This window comes from Salvia miltiorrhiza, chromosome 8 (assembly GCF_028751815.1).
Source record: "Salvia miltiorrhiza cultivar Shanhuang (shh) chromosome 8, IMPLAD_Smil_shh, whole genome shotgun sequence".
In the NCBI taxonomy this organism is placed as follows: domain Eukaryota; kingdom Viridiplantae; phylum Streptophyta; class Magnoliopsida; order Lamiales; family Lamiaceae; genus Salvia; species Salvia miltiorrhiza.
In genome coordinates, this window is record NC_080394.1 from 8,580,206 (window position 1) to 8,597,116 (window position 16,911).

At 36.4% G+C, this 16,911-nt stretch overlaps 3 protein-coding genes and 1 pseudogene across 3 annotated transcripts; 3 read left to right on the forward strand and 1 right to left on the reverse strand.

The window, feature by feature from the left end:
- The first annotated feature begins 1,561 nt into the window (after positions 1–1,561).
- On the forward strand, positions 1,562–4,014 carry LOC131000687 (elongation factor 1-alpha-like; annotated as a pseudogene).
- A 391-nt stretch (positions 4,015–4,405) lies between these two features.
- LOC131000688 (protein disulfide-isomerase 5-1) lies at positions 4,406–7,445 on the reverse strand. Its single transcript, XM_057926716.1, has 4 exons — positions 7,075–7,445; positions 6,402–6,460; positions 6,110–6,285; positions 4,406–4,682 (listed from the first exon to the last, which is right to left on the reverse strand). Exons 1-4 carry the CDS (start codon positions 7,366–7,368, stop codon positions 4,588–4,590), a joined length of 624 nt encoding a protein of 207 aa, XP_057782699.1. The 5' UTR covers positions 7,369–7,445; the 3' UTR covers positions 4,406–4,587.
- Positions 7,446–10,177: 2,732 nt separating this feature from the next.
- Positions 10,178–14,366, forward strand: LOC131000689 (exonuclease V, chloroplastic). Its single transcript, XM_057926717.1, has 7 exons — positions 10,178–10,776; positions 11,002–11,106; positions 11,366–11,487; positions 12,170–12,319; positions 12,407–12,560; positions 13,370–13,446; positions 13,786–14,366. Exons 1-7 carry the CDS (start codon positions 10,408–10,410, stop codon positions 14,042–14,044), a joined length of 1,236 nt encoding a protein of 411 aa, XP_057782700.1. The 5' UTR covers positions 10,178–10,407; the 3' UTR covers positions 14,045–14,366.
- A 667-nt stretch (positions 14,367–15,033) lies between these two features.
- On the forward strand, positions 15,034–16,693 carry LOC131000690 (adenylate kinase isoenzyme 6 homolog). The gene is made up of 3 exons (XM_057926718.1): positions 15,034–15,430; positions 15,994–16,139; positions 16,237–16,693. The coding sequence occupies exons 1-3, from the start codon at positions 15,221–15,223 to the stop codon at positions 16,421–16,423; spliced, it is 543 nt and encodes a 180-aa protein (XP_057782701.1). The 5' UTR covers positions 15,034–15,220; the 3' UTR covers positions 16,424–16,693.
- Positions 16,694–16,911: the final 218 nt, after the last annotated feature.

A 16,911-nucleotide genomic window follows, 5' to 3' on the forward strand; every position in this document is an offset into this window, starting at 1 on the left:
GAAGAAGACGGAGTAAAGAACAATCGGAAATCTTGCACGAAAGGAGAAAATATCAGTTGTATTTGAAAATATGAGATAGCGTAAATAATACACGGGCTCGGGCCCTATTTATAGATTTACAAGCAGAGGGGTAAAATGGTAAAAACATCTTCGGTGCATGCGTCTTGTGTGACGGAAGGGTACAATGGTAATTCCGATAATACGCGGGAGACCTTCCCGCGCGTTTATTGGCTCCTCTGATGGAAATATCTTCTCTGGCGAAGGCGTTTTCTCTGGTGATGTTGACATCTCTGGCGTGGATGACTCCTCTGGAAAAGAGGGCTCCTCTGTCAGGAATGACTTCTCTGGTGCGGATGACTCCTCTGGCTAAAAGGGCTCCTCTGTCAAGAATGACTCCTCTGGTGTGGATGACTCCTCTGGCTAGAGTCATTCCTCTGATGGGTGAAATCCTTCTGGTAAAAATGGTTCTTCTGACCCATACGGTTCCTCTGATGAGAGTGATTCCCCTGATTTGTACTCTCTCCCTACTCTGCATATATTGCTCCTCACCAGATAGGTATTAAGTTAAGTTCGAATATCTTTACATGTCTATTAATATTTCAAAAATATGTGTTGAAATATAGCATGTCACGTACCATTATGCTTAATAGCAAATATTTTAATCCCTTAAATTGTGAAGATTTTTGGTGAAATCATAGCTTTGCTAAATGAATTATTGGTCCAAAATTTGAATATTATAGTTTTTTTCTTTAAATTAAAATTCATCATTTTTCATAGAAAATTCGTAATGTTACATAATGAATTCATAGACAACTTATTTTATACGATAAATTTGATTTGTATAGTTATAGAACTCCCTATACAAATGACATTATATATATATATATATATATATATATATATATATATATATATATAGACATGTTATATTTTTGTATAAATTACATTGATCACTTTACATATAATAAATTTGGCATCAAATTAATTTTAATTTTATTAGTTTATATTATTCACTCCGTCCAATTTAATAGGCCACGGAGCTTGGGCATGAATTTTAAGTGAAAAGATAGATAATAATTTGTGGGCCACAATGATATTTAATGTAAATAATGATGTTGAGTGAGGGTGTTTATTATATATTGATTTTTCATTTTAAAAAATGACATATTAAATTAGATTTTTCAAATAAAAAATATGGTATATCGAATTGGGACTAGATGAATAATAATTATAAAGCATATATACAATTTACTAGAGTCTAAAATAATAATTTACGTAAATTTAAAATTACAATCACCGCGCATAGCGCGGGTGGTACACTAGTAAAGTATAAAATACTTAATTATATTTCTTATCAAACATGTAAATTGCAAAATAAAAACCGCTGAAATTTACTAGTGTCATAGTGGTAATTGGGCGAAAAAGCCGAGGACGAGGAAGTAATTACGATGGCAGATGGATGGTAGAAGACGCCGCGCATTAGGGCAGAAAAGGGAGTAAACAACACAAGCCGCAGCTCTGTTTATAATCCGCCTATTTTCATCCGTCAGATCCTACTCGATCCTACGGCCCAGGAGAAACCCTAATCCAACCCTTTTTCTTCAGACACTTCAGGTATAAATTTCTTATTCCTCAGCTCACTCCTTTTCTCTCACACTTTGAAAAATCTCACGGCGGACAACTGCCCTGCCTTCTCTCACTAATCTTCTCTCTAAGGTCAGACATTCTACCTATTTCTCTCTATCTTTGCGCTTCCGTCTATTGCATATGTGCACATCTGCAAATGTAATTCGTTTTGAACTTTTGGAATCCGATAATTCTGTTTATTATGGATGTATAATAACATGTTTATTTATCGCATGCTTTAAATTTTAGGTTCTCGTTTAAGCGATGTCATTTTTCATTGATTTATCTGATAGATTTTGCGTGGAATGATCCATTTCCGGTGACGAATTTTAGCTTGCATGCTTAATTTGATGTCTTTTAATGTACTTGTTTGCATGGCCTATATCGGTTGAATGCGTTTGATGGATCGAGTTGCAGATCTGAACTTTTGCTTTCTGCATGTTACTAGATCTCCTTTAATAATCCTGTAAACTTGAAATTTCAGTAGAAAATCGATAATTATTGGTATGTTGAATGTTTATGCTATTTTGTTTAGTCTCAAATGGAGGTTTGTTTTTTTAAAGTTTGGTTTTAGTTGGGACAGTATCACTAGTTTCAGCTGCCTGATTATGCTCACAATGATGTTTGTTGTTGCAGCATTATTTGCTGAGTTATCATGGGTAAAGAGAAGACTCACATTAACATTGTGGTCATTGGCCATGTCGACTCTGGAAAGTCGACAACCACTGGTCACTTGATCTACAAGCTTGGTGGAATTGACAAGCGTGTCATTGAGAGGTTCGAGAAAGAAGCCGCTGAGATGAACAAGAGGTCATTCAAGTATGCGTGGGTGCTCGACAAGCTCAAGGCTGAGCGTGAGCGTGGTATCACCATTGATATTGCCTTGTGGAAGTTTGAGACCACCAAGTACTATTGCACGGTCATTGATGCTCCCGGACATCGTGACTTTATCAAGAACATGATTACGGGTACCTCACAGGCTGACTGTGCTGTCCTCATCATTGACTCCACCACTGGTGGTTTTGAGGCTGGTATTTCCAAGGATGGTCAGACCCGTGAGCATGCATTGCTTGCTTTCACTCTTGGAGTGAAGCAAATGATTTGCTGCTGCAACAAGGTAAAGATATTTTTAGAATGTATAGTACTTAATTTGATTTTTGTAGCATCTCAGATTTAATCTTTACACAATCTAACAAGTTGTTAACATTGTTGTGCAGATGGATGCCACCACACCAAAATACTCCAAGGCTAGGTACGATGAAATCATCAAGGAAGTGGCCTCCTACCTCAAGAAGGTTGGATACAATCCCGACAAAATTCCGTTCGTCCCTATTTCTGGATTTGAGGGAGACAACATGATTGAGAGGTCCACCAACCTGGACTGGTACAAGGGCCCAACCCTTCTTGAGGCACTCGACCAGATCCTGGAGCCCAAGAGGCCATCAGACAAGCCTCTCCGTCTGCCACTTCAGGATGTGTACAAGATTGGTGGTATTGGTACTGTGCCTGTGGGTCGTGTTGAGACTGGTATGATCAAGCCCGGTATGGTTGTCACCTTTGCCCCATCTGGTTTGACAACTGAAGTTAAGTCTGTTGAGATGCACCATGAGGCCTTGCAAGAGGCTCTTCCTGGTGACAACGTGGGGTTCAACGTGAAGAATGTTGCAGTAAAGGATCTGAAGCGTGGTTATGTTGCCTCCAATTCCAAGGATGATCCTGCCAAGGAAGCCGCCAACTTCACCTCCCAGGTCATCATCATGAACCACCCTGGACAGATTGGAAATGGATATGCCCCGGTGCTTGATTGCCACACCTCTCACATTGCTGTGAAGTTTGCTGAGATCTTGACCAAGATCGACAGGCGTTCTGGTAAGGAACTCGAGAAGGAGCCTAAGTTCCTGAAAAATGGTGATGCTGGTATGATTAAGATGATTCCGACCAAGCCCATGGTGGTGGAAACTTTCTCCGAGTACCCTCCTCTTGGACGATTCGCTGTGCGTGACATGCGACAGACTGTTGCTGTTGGTGTGATCAAGAGTGTTGAGAAGAAGGACCCATCTGGTGCCGAAGGTTACCTAAGGCTGCTGCCAAGAAGGGAGTCAAGTGAAAGTTGGAACTCAAGTCATCCTCGATTTTGGTTATTTCCTCAATGTTTCAAATTTTGCAATTTTCCGGTGCTTATTTTCCATCGTTTGAAAAAGTCCTTTTGTCGCGTCTTCTAGCCTCATTTTCGAGGATAGTGGATTACTAAGCAAATATGGTTTTCTACCATGTTGCTTAGTGGGCGGTGGCGAAAGCCTTTGCTAGTTGTGTTTTAGAGCCTGAGATGTAGACTTCGGTTAAACAATTTGAACTTTTTTCCTATTTACCATCTTTCCTTATCCCGCATATTTGCTGTTCTTTTTATTGATTTTTTTCTTGTCGGTTTTTTTTTTTTATAGAATATTTTTTTTATAGAATATTAATACTAATAAAAGTGGTCCCACAGTAAACTTGGAACTAAAGACCCAAGGCTTTAGGTTTTAACTACTTACTGTAACACATTCACACATTTGTTGTCGTTTCTTGTTCTGTTCTTCTGTTGTTAGAATTTCTTTAGATGTTTAAGCGTTGGATTCTCAAAAGTCTCTTTAAAACACCATACGTATAATCCAAAACAAAAGACAACAACAAGAATTGGACTTAAATGGTGCAACGAATTAGCGCAACATATTATCTGAAACTAGAGTGGTGGTTGGACCAATTCTCAGGAAGGATTCCAAGGGTGTGCAAAACACAATGAAAATAAGATGTCTCTGAATTGATTGCTCATGAAACAAAATTTTGCTGTGATCTATTGCAAGGAAGCTAAATTCTAAATGATAGTAATGGACTAATCTGTAAAAAAAAGTAAAGAGCAACACTGTTGTAAAACCGCAAGGGATCCCCCAGATGAGTAACTATCTTCACCTGAGAGGTAAGTTATAACTCAGCATCATCCTCGAGTTGTGCTTTTGTAGCTGCTTTAACTGTTTCTTCCAGAGCAAATCTTTTGAGTGATTCAACATCCCTAGTTCCTGTGACATTCAGTTTTGCAAACATTAATCTAGTACAGTTATGATACTCTAGACTTGTGATCACATTCAACAATGGGCATCGCATTCATGTGTTTAGATTGTTTGGGTCTGAACTTTCAAATGGAAAGAAACTTTAGAAGACCCACAAATGGAAAGAGATACTTTAGAACCTCACAATAGCTGTTTATCTTTGCATTAATGATGAAGGAAAATATCACTAAAGAAAGTAAAAGAGATAGAGAAAACAATGGGATGCCAGGGTAATCCAATAACACAAGTAATGTTTATGTTCTGCAAGCGCAGATCTTCATACACTAACACCCAATAAATCAATTTTTAAAGATTGTGAGATATACATTGAAAATGCTTTTCAAAACTCTTCCTGCACTGGGTAGGGGTGGGGAGAGAGAGAGAATTCAATCCGCGTCTATCATATTGGCCCATTTAGTTATTTCCGCATTGCCATATCTCACAAATATTCATATTGTCCAACTGAATTCCTTGCTCAATTTTCTTATAGCAATGAATTGTATTTCCATGTCAAGCTCAAGTGTCATAAAAGAGCATAAAAAACATCCCCCAAATAAGTAAGTAACAAAGTTACAAAACTTATTATCCTTAACTGCTTGGAAGGGAACTAACAAGGTCATCCATGAATCACATCACCACCCCACCTCTTGCCCAAAGTTATCTAACACAGCTCCAAATTGGTTTCAAGTGGTACTACCAGCTGGCCATAACTAAATCCATAAATACCAGGTAAGTTATTCCTCTGAAGGAAAGCTCTACTATTTTACTTTTGATTCTTAATTTAATTTAGCATGAGTTCCAGCACTACATTTATTATACTAAAATTACAGTCAAGAGATTTTAATTTCTTTGAAGTTACAGAATGGGGGTCGATCTATATCTAATATTCTTGTTAAGAACATGACCACGATCAGAATTGAATAGATGCATACTAGAGTTTCTAATACTGAGGCGGTGAGGTTTGCGGAACATCAGGAGGAACAGACAGTTTTTGCTTAGGGGTGGGGTGGGCCGGTGGGACAAAGAAGTTTTTTCTCCATAGTATTCCGTTGTCCAGTTTAGAGCTTTTGCCTCTTTTTAAAGTATCTGGTGAGAAGCTTCTACTAACTAGTTTGGAGGTTTTGCTCTTTTACAACGTCACGTGGGAAGCGAAGGAACGTCATAACTTACCAGCCATGCCGGATCAACCTGTCTTTTGCATCCAAGACCATTTAACAACCCAAACAAGGACAAAGTTCATGAGAATGAACTAAGAAAACCACTGGATGATGTAATATTTAGTAATAATTCATATAAACAAATTAGCGAGAAAGCAGTAATGAGCTCAGCCAATATAATTAAGAGAAAAAGATTAAACGAATTGAGCATATACTTCTTCTAAAATAGAATTTTCTCACCTTGGTACTTTGCAACTTCTTCTCCATTATAAAACAACTTGAAAGTCGGATATGAATGGATATCCACCTTAGAACACACTGGTTTGTCTGTGCCACAATCAACTTCTCCAATCTCAATTTCATCTTCACCTTCCATCTCTTTCCCCAAATCCTCCCACAATGTCCCCAAATTCTTGCTGGAAACAAATTTCAGAAATCACTAAGTTGACAATAGTTTGTCTTCAAAGTCATACATGATGCTCACATCAAACAAAAAGTCAGAAGCAAAACGCCCATAACATCTGAAAATTACCAGTGCTTGCACCAAGGGACACAGAACTTTACAAACCATGCGGTATCTTTCTCCTGCATCTGAACAAACCATATATGGGCTTTAAAATCTTGACCAAAATACATATAAAACCAAAAATATTCAGATAACTGGTTTTGTTTTCGTAAAACATTCACATTATTTCTCGCAGAGCTGTCTACCACACCAAGTTATTTGGTGTAATTTACTACACTGCAAACTAATATGTACAAAATCAGCAGAAGAGAACTTATGTAAAGAACTTCTGCAATGAAAAACGGTAATACGACTATGATTTGCTAATTGCTATTGAAGGATCAAGCACTAGAAGAATAACTAATCATCAGAAGCAGATTTCATGCTATAACATTAGACATTAAACACATAGCCCATCCTGGAGCTAGAATTATTAGGTCAAAGAAGAGAGTGAGTGTTTACATAATAAAACATACGTATAATCCGGATTCACAAATCGATAACTCAACAATACAGAAACAACATATTCAGCTAAACTTTCATTGTTAATTGCTCCCAATAGTCTCTAAGTTGAGTTAGTATAAACATGCCAAAATCAGTACTAGAACTAAAAAACCTAACCAGATACCGCCATGGGCGTGATCTACGAGATAATCACAAAACGGGTTTGATTATGTAGATGAAGTGCAATAAAACTTACCTTATCATTAAAAATTTCCGAATTTAAGGTTATGACTTCAGCATTTACGGAGCGATTGCTGATGGAGCTCAAGATGAAAATGGAGGAAAAAAACAATAACAGGACAGAAAATGAGGGATCGAGCAAACGACGACGCATCGCGATTGAGCTGAATACGTGTAGCTGACCGCGGACTCGGGAAACTCGCCGGTAGGAACCACGATGACTCAGAGAGCTGCCGAAGAAGAGCCCTAAATTCTTGGTGTTGATTTTAGGTGTGAACTCGGAGATGATTTGCAGTTCCTTTTTTAACATAGTAGTATTTCTATATTTTCTTAAGAAACTTAACTTTTGTCGCTACCTTTTGTAAAGATTGATTATGAAGTTATAATACTTCGATAAAAAGTATAGTACAAATTCATATTAATTAAAAATTTAACTGCACTGATTTGAGTGGTTATGTACATTATTACATAAGTATATACGTCATACAAATTATAATTATAATAACTAGTACTCCTATTAATTTTTAATGTGAAAAATATTTAAAATTGGAGACACAAATATGATTAATTCTGGTTTAGAAGTTTAAAATGGGGACTAGTATTCTTAATTTCCAAAAATCTAAATTTAATAAATTTATAATCTATAATTAATTTCATAATAGAATGTCAAATTTGTGATTATAATATAATTGAAGGCTCATTTTATAAAATTGTGAAATTCAACTGATTATAAAATACTTATTTGATATACATATCAAATTAAATATCAGGATTAGAGTTTTAAATTGATATATGTTATATAAATATTAGATTAAAATATAAAAATTATATTTTATTTAAAGATTAAAACTTAAAAAAAAATCTCCTTCCTCTATCCTTTTAAAAAAAAGTTTTTATTTTCTTTTTTATTTTCTAGAGATCCTCCCCCGCATATCTCTGAGTAAAGATCCTTTTCGGATGTCAAGAGACTTGAGAGAGGTTAAATTCTTCCCATAGTTTTTCATAGGACACAATGAAGAAGAATTTGTCGGTAAAGTCTTTATCAATAGATGGGGGGGGGCTTGTTTAATAACTTTATTTAAAAAAAGGACGAGACGAAAAGCTGTAAAAATTATGGACACATTTTAACGACTGAGTTTGGGTAAAGAGTAGGGTAGTGTCTCTTACCCCTTGAACAATGAGGGGAATGTGTCATGTCACAGCTCTGCAGATAGCAGAGGGAGCTAGTTGAAAAAACGTAATGCGATAAAAATTATAGATTCGTTGGAAGAAGGGTGGAGGAATATGTAACCTAGCGTCTATCTAGTTTTTCCAGATTGGGATAGTATTCAGACTATGGGGTGCCTCGAGTATTTTATTATCATCGTAATAAAGGTATCAGATTGAAAAGTCCTCGGGATCTCGGAGACGAACCATTTGGTTCCTTGAGTTCGTTGGGAAGAAGAACGGATGTGAGTTTGTGGTTAAACATCATACAAGTTCTCACCATGATGATCGGAAAGTAAGGAGAATGAGGCTGAGAAATCGAAGAAACACAAGGACGAAAAAACGAGAGGAATAACTAATTACTAAAGGCAATAAACCCACACTTGATCGCTAGAAGATAAGGAAGACACGGAAGTACCTGGTTTGTTTCCAGACACGTTGAACACGAGTTTTCGGCGAATCGTTGTCAGAAAAATTGTCGAAAAAACAAGGGTAAAAGATGATCGGAGAAATGACAGTTGGAGTGATAGGAAGGAATCGTCTTTTTAGAATTGACTGCCTCAGTTCCACGAGACTATGGGAAGTGGTTGATGAGGATGGTATTTGTGCCTCTGCTCTAAGCAAAGAAGTTTGACCCAAATACCCGATTCCACGAAACAAGACCAGACCTCGTTGTGTTAATTAGTAATGGACGAATCTAGGTTCACCAATACAGAGTCAAGCTATAAGAGGAGGCAACTCAGGAGTTAACATAGAAGAACTCCCAGATAACGACCAGAGTTGAAGAACTCAGAGGAGACAACCGTTCGATGAGCTAAGGCATGGAAACTCTGAGGGGACGCTGATCTAAGAAGAAAGACAATAAGACCTTTCTAGCCGAGGAAAATGAGTGCACCTAGGAAGGGTTGTTGTAACCGTTTGGCAGGTGGTCTTTTTTATCACCTTTTGAAAATTACAGGAACGAAGGAAAGTCTGATTGTCGGCCCACGTGGAAGATGCCAATGAGGAAAAGACGGAGGTACCCATGGTTGAGAATAAGCAGAGCTCTGGAAAGACGGAAGTGCCCCTTCCGTATCAAGAATTGAAATTATTGTTGTGCCCCTGATTGTAATAGTCTATAAATAGTGAGAACTTATGATTGTAAATGGATGACATTTTCTAGCAATAAAATTACTCCCATTTCGGTGAAAGCTTAAAAATCCGCTTCACTTTCAAATTCAAACACAATCTAACTGTTTCCTTAATTCGTCGAATTCTGACCTTTATTTAATTGGAAGCAAAAAGCCTTAGGTTATACATGTTAGTATCTCTTCCCTCTATTATATATTTTAACGTTGGCCGGAACCACCTTCGCCATATATTAAATTGTTATCAACTTTATATATATATATATATATATATAATATAATATAAAAATATTTGACGTGTGCAATATAATACAATATAATATAATATAAGTATAAAAATGTTTGTCATGCGTTGCACACGTGCAAATGTTAGTATTTAAAAAAAAAATTACACTCCCCCATCTCTAAAATATCTTTCTTTATCGTTCGTCTTCAAAACATATTCTTACGATTTCCACGTATTCACGCACATTATCAGTAATAGACACACCTCTTTTCATTTTAATTGGTCCATTAATCCTATCATAACTTTTTCTTATTTGTGAGACTTATTCTCCATTTATCAAATACTCATTCATCCTAATTTTTAGTATTCATTAAGAGTGACATAAATTTAATAAAGTGATTGAGTGTGTTATGAGTGGAATATAATTTTTTTTTTATGTGAGTATTGAAGTAATTAAAATGAAGCAAAAATTTTATATACCTTTATTAAAAAATAAAAATAAATACTCATTAACACGTGAGATAAATTAAAACAAAAATATGACTACTAAAAATTGGAATCGATCGAGCACACGACTTTCATTAAAATGCCTCCCCTTACCTGAAGAAAATGTGAGTATATAACACGCCATTCCAAAAAATAAAATAAAATCGTTATGTGAGTTGGTAAAGAAAATACCGTTGCTCACAAAATCTTACACATCACACCATCCCGGCATTTACAAAGTTGCCCCCGAACCCTCCGTCGTCGGAGCCGCTGCTCTAACGGCCACCCTCCCGCATAAGCCACAATGACCACCAACTCCTCTTCCTCTCCCACCACCACCTCCACCGATTCAGGTGAAAAAACCGCCGAAATCCCCATCGAGATCGTCAGCGAAGAGGAAATGGCTCTCATCGAAGCTGCCCTCGCCGCCGCCGCTATGCCTGCTTCTCACCTCCACAGGAATTCTAAATCAATCCGCTCCTTCTCTCTCCTGTCTAAGCGCGGGCTATCCGCTTGCACGTCCACTGGCCCGCCCGATATAGAGGATTCGGGTCGGGCCTGCGGGTCGAATAGCCCGAGCTCTCAGAAGAATAAGAGGAACAGAATGCTCGAGCCCTTTTTGCATCGATTCCGAAAGGGAAGAGGCTTGTCCGTCACCGACCTTACTGGCACGGTATCGTAACTTTTCCCCTTCTGTTAGCAGTATGTTTTTTTTTGCCTAAAATTGATTTAAATTTTCAAGAATTGTTCGAAGGGTTTTGTGAGTGCTGACTTCGTAAATTACAGTAGCTAAGGTTCACTGATTAACATATAAAAAATCACAAGCATAGCACATCTACATGTGTAAATCTTTGTCATGTTTACCACTTTATATATATATTTTTTCTGTTTTATTTAGGAATGGTGTGAAAAACAGACGGAGTTTATTCTACTCTTTGGTAAACCGAAAAAGACGAAAGCTATGAAAGCAGGTAGTGCGCGGCATGTAGTACTTGAAGAAGAGGTATGTTTCAAATGCTTCGAATTTTAAAATTAATGTGAAATGTGAGATATTTTTAGTACTTTCAAATGATTTTTCTCTCAGGGAAACAGTATGCACCTTGTATTTTCTTTTCTGTGGGGGCGAAGTGCTTCACTGTTTGTTCGATCCTTAATTTTGATATGAGTTTTGACAATTATTTTTGCAAATATCAGGTAGTCATGCAACTTCTCTCGTATGATTTTCTGGTAGTATATATGAACTTTGTTTTGAATGTGGACAGGTAATTAAAAGGGTAAAAGTTCAGGTTGAAAGTGCTGAAGATGTGTGGGCTCTTAAATTTATCAATTTCATTGTCGGTACAAACCAACTATTGTTTGATGGATTAACGCGCGAGTTACCTTTGTAAGTTTTTGTATTTCTTAATTTCTTATGTGATTAAGTAACTGTTATTGTGTTCGATGATGTAGCTGAATGTCCTTGGCCTGAGTTTGTCTCATTTCAATCAGAAAATTACCGTCTTCAAGATCCAGTGTTTTTCTTATCTGCATAAAAGATAGGGTAGTGTTTTACCAATTGAGAAAGAACTTATTTACTTCATGGGAATATCTGCTAAAGCGTAATGTCCATAGTTGACCAATAGTTTGAGACACTGCAGGAGTACCAATAGCAGAGCTATGCAATAGTTCTTAGTTAGCAAAAACAGCTTTACTTGCTTGACTTCATCTTTAGCACTCACTACCTTATGTCAAGAAAAATTGAGAAACACCTCCTCTTTAGACTAACCTGACTACCTGAGCAAAGTTGTATTGCTGACGGCATGTATTCTATTAAATTTTTTGCTATGGAAGATGTGAGAAATTATCAGCCCAAGCTGAATCCCCTGTCATGTGCAGCGTATTTTAGCAATAACTTTTTAATTCTTTATGCAATTGGTTAGACGAATGTTTAGCGGAAATATTTGCGACTGTTATCTACAGGCATGTTCATGTGCATATGTGTCCTTCATATTTAAAATGCTGATTATATAGAGAATATGAGTTGTTTATGTTGACTATCTTGTGCATTTGTACTTGATGTCCTTCAGAGTAGGCTTTGTAGAAGGTGTGTGGATGGTGGGGATAATTGATGAAATTCGGATGCCTGTATCTGATTCCACTAGATTTCCAGTATTAGTTGACACCAAAACTCGTGTACGGGCGACCCTTCCAGGTGAACCACAAAAAAGAAACGGAAGGTATAGATTACTCACTCAATTGATTAAACATCTCTCTTTTACTTTCTCCTTCTCCTCTGAGCCATTTAGTCAAAATCTTTGTGGCAGGTTTCAGCTAATGTGCTACAAGTATATGTGGGACACTTTAGTTGCGGACAAATTTCCCACCCGAAAGTTCTATGATTTTTTCACATTGAATCCCAATCATATTTTATCTCCAGAAATTAGAGATAATACAGCAAAATCAGGTTTTCCTTCACAGGTAAATGGTTTCTTCCCAATTATAGGCTTGTAGCATTCACGCATAGGATAATTTAACAAATGAAAATAACAGATACTATGTAGCATAAGATTCCAATTACATCATAATTGGACAATAACTGATTATATTGCTCGAATCCAATTCTAAGATATATTGATTGCTCAGGAAAATATAGTGATGACGAGTGAAGAAAATTACTGAAAAGTTGTTTTTAATAGAAAGAACATTGAATTTTGATGTGTTTGCAAATTACAGGTGAAATTTATTGGGTAGTAGATTTGATGTTCCTTAACTTTTGAAAAGTATCTTAATGTGTTTATATCTTTGAAAAACAGTGGCGTATGAGATTAAGTTATTAGGGTTAAACTTGTCCCGATATTTGTTCTTTTTTGAAAAGGTTTCTAAATGTGGATGTTTGGAATTTGTAAGAACTTTTCTGAGAAACCAACAAAAAGGTTTCTAAACTTGTCCCCATATTTGTTCTTTTTTGAAAAGGTTTCTAAATGTTGATGTTTGGAATTTGTAAGAACTTTTCTGAGAAACCAACAAAAACCATCCATCTGAAAAATGTCTCCACATGGGTTTTCCTTAAACTGTCTTTGTGCAGTCACTGTGCTTCTTTCCAGCACTTCCTAACATGTGCATGCGCTCGTGTGTGTGTGAGAGAGAGAAAGATGCCAACACAGGGCTTACACTATAATCTTAATTAAAAATACTTACTGATTACAAAATTTACAAAATTAAAATAAAACAAAACATAAAATAAATTTGCTTACTTTAATTTCACATTCATGTGGTTGTTTATGCAGACTCTGAGCGACGTGGTACGGTATTTTGGAAATAGTTGTTGCTCACTGCCTATGGCTCATGACCAGCTATTGTTGAGGTGCGCTTGCAGTAGCTTTGGAGTTATTCGTCTTTCTACAGTGTCGATGGGCTGGGCTTGATTTTCTTATTCCAAAACATACTGTCGTTTACATCAAAATAAATTGATAAGCTGGGTTCTTTGGAGTTCGTATATGATGTCAGTTCTTGGTGAAATGAAGCATGAGATGAAAATGGAAGTCTCTCATTCGTTATAAATTTTTCCCATATTCTTATTATGGGTGCATGCCCTGTTAAATTTGCTTTCAACATTTTCTTCATGCATAATTCTGTTGCCTGTATTTCAGTTTAGAATTTCCATCGCATAAGCTGTTATAAGACGGGTTTTTTTTTAAAACAGATATGAGTTACAGGAAGATCATTCCTTATTAGGGGAAGATGAATTCACATATGACCCTGATCTGGTCAAGGTTCAAATTAAGTCATGTCTCGAGTTTTGGCTGGGCAAGAGAGAAGCCAGTTACCCTCCAATGGAGGAGCTTTGGAAATGCAAGTTCTGCAAGTTTGCCTCTGTATGTCCAATTAACTCGGACCCAGATGATTCTCCAGGCAAACCGAAAAGTGAAGATATTCCTTCGCCTGACCTGACTCCTAAGTAAGCCATTCTTGATACTCAGTTTCTCCTCAAAGAAAAGGAGCAGTTGGATTTATTGAATCTCCTTGATTCTTGCTGGGGTTGTTGCTGTGGATCTCTCCCATTAGGAGGATTTACTATGTGGTTTAATTTGTTGATCAGTTTAATATTGTTGTATAGTTCATTATTGTTGTTAATTGTTATAACATAGGATCAAATGTCAAATAGAAAATTGTGAAATTGTATGGCATTTATGATGCATTGTAAAAGTTCAGTTTATAACTTATTTATGTATTGTTTGAAGTGTCCGATAATTGAAATGGAAATTTACATACTCTCTTTCGTTTTGTTCTTGTGTTAAGTTATAATTATGTATTGCCCATTTCAGAAGTGTGGAGTATGATAAAATGTAACTTTTCCACAGGTTGAGTATGAAAGTAATTAATTATTTTACCAGGCTTGGTACCAAAATCCAAAGATACTTCAATTTATGCTTCAGTTTGCGCTATTTTATGATTTTTTTTCCAAAGGAAACTCTCACTTGTTATTTTGCATAATTTGAGAATTTGATTAAAATTGAGTGGCAATTACATAGATTTATTATAAAAAAAAGATGAGAGAGAAGAGATAATTTTCTTAAGTTTTAATCTTTAAACAAATATAATTTTCATATTTTATATCAAAGATTTACATAAACTATATCAAATTAAAGCTCATGTCTTGTCCTGATCATTAATTTGATATACATATCAAAGTGTTTTATAATTATCCGAATTTCACAATTTTGAAAATAAAATAAAATATAAAACTAAGAAGCAAAAAAAGAAAAAGAAAAAGATAGTTTATAAATAAATACTCCTAGTTTTATTATAATCACAAAATTGTCGTTCAATTTTAAAATTAATTTAAAATTAAAACTTACCTTTTTAATATATTATAGGTTATTAAATGCGTAATCGCCACAACTATATAGAAAAAAAAGGGTATTTGTTGAATAATATGTGCTGTTAAATTGTTTATTCAAATATGGAGAGAGAGAAGAAGCGTGTGAGTATGGAGTCGCTACTGTAAGCTGTAAAACGCGAACTCAAACATAAAGCGAAAAACCTCAATTTCCTGTAAACCCTCAATTCATCATCCCACCAGCAGCCGAGGTGTTGTGGAAACAAATCCTGAATCTCGACCTCCAACACAAGCACAAATGGCGCAGAATGGCGGCGGGAGGACGAAGCGAGAGAGGCCAAACATACTTATAACTGGCACGCCGGGGACAGGCAAAACGACGACGTCCGCGGCCCTGGCGGAGGCCGCCAATCTCCGCCACATCAACGTAGGTGATTTGGTGAAGGAGAAGAGTCTCCACGACGGCTGGGACGACGAGTTCGACTGTTATGTCATCAACGAAGACCTCGTAAACTTACTTATCTCTGCGTGCGGAATATCTTGGTGATTGAATCGATGTTTGTGTAGAAATTTATTAGCATAATATTTTCTTAGAAAATTATCATTCCAAGCTGTGGATTGAAGCTTTTCGGAACAAGTCTACGGATATGTTCAATCAATGTTAATTGCTCGAAAGATATGTAGGCGTGATGAGTGGTAAATTCTATTCATCACTTGATTAAATCACAATGTTTTTACTCCTGCAGTTTTGTGTTTCTTCTTATTTGATTTCATGAACACATGCCTATTTGTTGATTCGCAGCATGTATGTTCTGTGTAATTAATGGTCGATTGTGCTTTTATTACCATAATGTTTTTCCCATTCATTTGCACCAAGAAAATTACTATTCATTTTGTTTCCTTAGAATTTACACAGAGATTTTCAAACATACGAGGAGTTAGACGAGCTGTTAGATGCTCGAATTCTGTTTGCTACTCTAATAGTGTCTGATAAAGAGTTTATATCCCCAAAAAATTCATGGATTTTTCTTCACGAACATTTCAAGATTAATGCAATGCATGTGTTGGCAGGTATGCGATGAGCTTGAAGATGTGATGGAACAAGGTGGAAACATTGTAGATCACCATGGTTGCGACTTCTTTCCTGAACGTTGGTTTGATCATGTAGTGGTGCTCCAAACTGATAATTCCGTATTGTATGATCGACTAGCTAAGAGGTGATTTGCTTCTCTGTGTATGTGAATTCATTTTTTTCTCATTATTCATCTGTGATTGTGTGCTAAACTCTTAATTTGGATTGTCTGTTTACGGTAGGGGTTATACGGGAAAAAAGCTCTCAAACAACGTTGAGTGCGAGATCTTTCAGGTTATGTTGGAGGAGGCCAAAGACAGCTATCCAGAAAACATTGTGGTGGCACTTAGGAGTGACTGCGTCGAAGATATAGATAGAAATATTTCCACTCTGACTGATTGGGTTACAAACTGGAGCTCATTACCTTGATTTTTCGCAATGATCTTGGAAATGTACAACTGCGTTCTGCATATTTGCCTTGCTGTTCTTTGTAATTTAGTTGTTACAAATTTACTAGTGGGAGGGGATGGATGCCTATTTTCTGCAGTGTGTTTTGCAGATTTGAATCAATCTATAGCTGTTTTTATTTTTTAGGCTATGAATAGATTACACACACTGCAGAATGGTGTGTCTGTGGGTTTACTATTTTCAACCAAACTCGAATTCCCATTCAAATTTCAACCGTATTGCATTGATGAATTCATATGAGTTGGCTACAGAAATTATATTACGATTTGAAGATCAACGAAATAATCAGTTTGTAAAATTACAGATGTTTTAAGCGATTTTCATTTGAAAATTGTGTAATCTATTTCTTCTTATTGCCTTGCCAACCAATAGTTAAAACAAGAGGGTAGAATTAATAAGATTCTCTGTGTGTTCGGGTGTGTGTTGGTCTGGCGGTGGTGTGATTAATG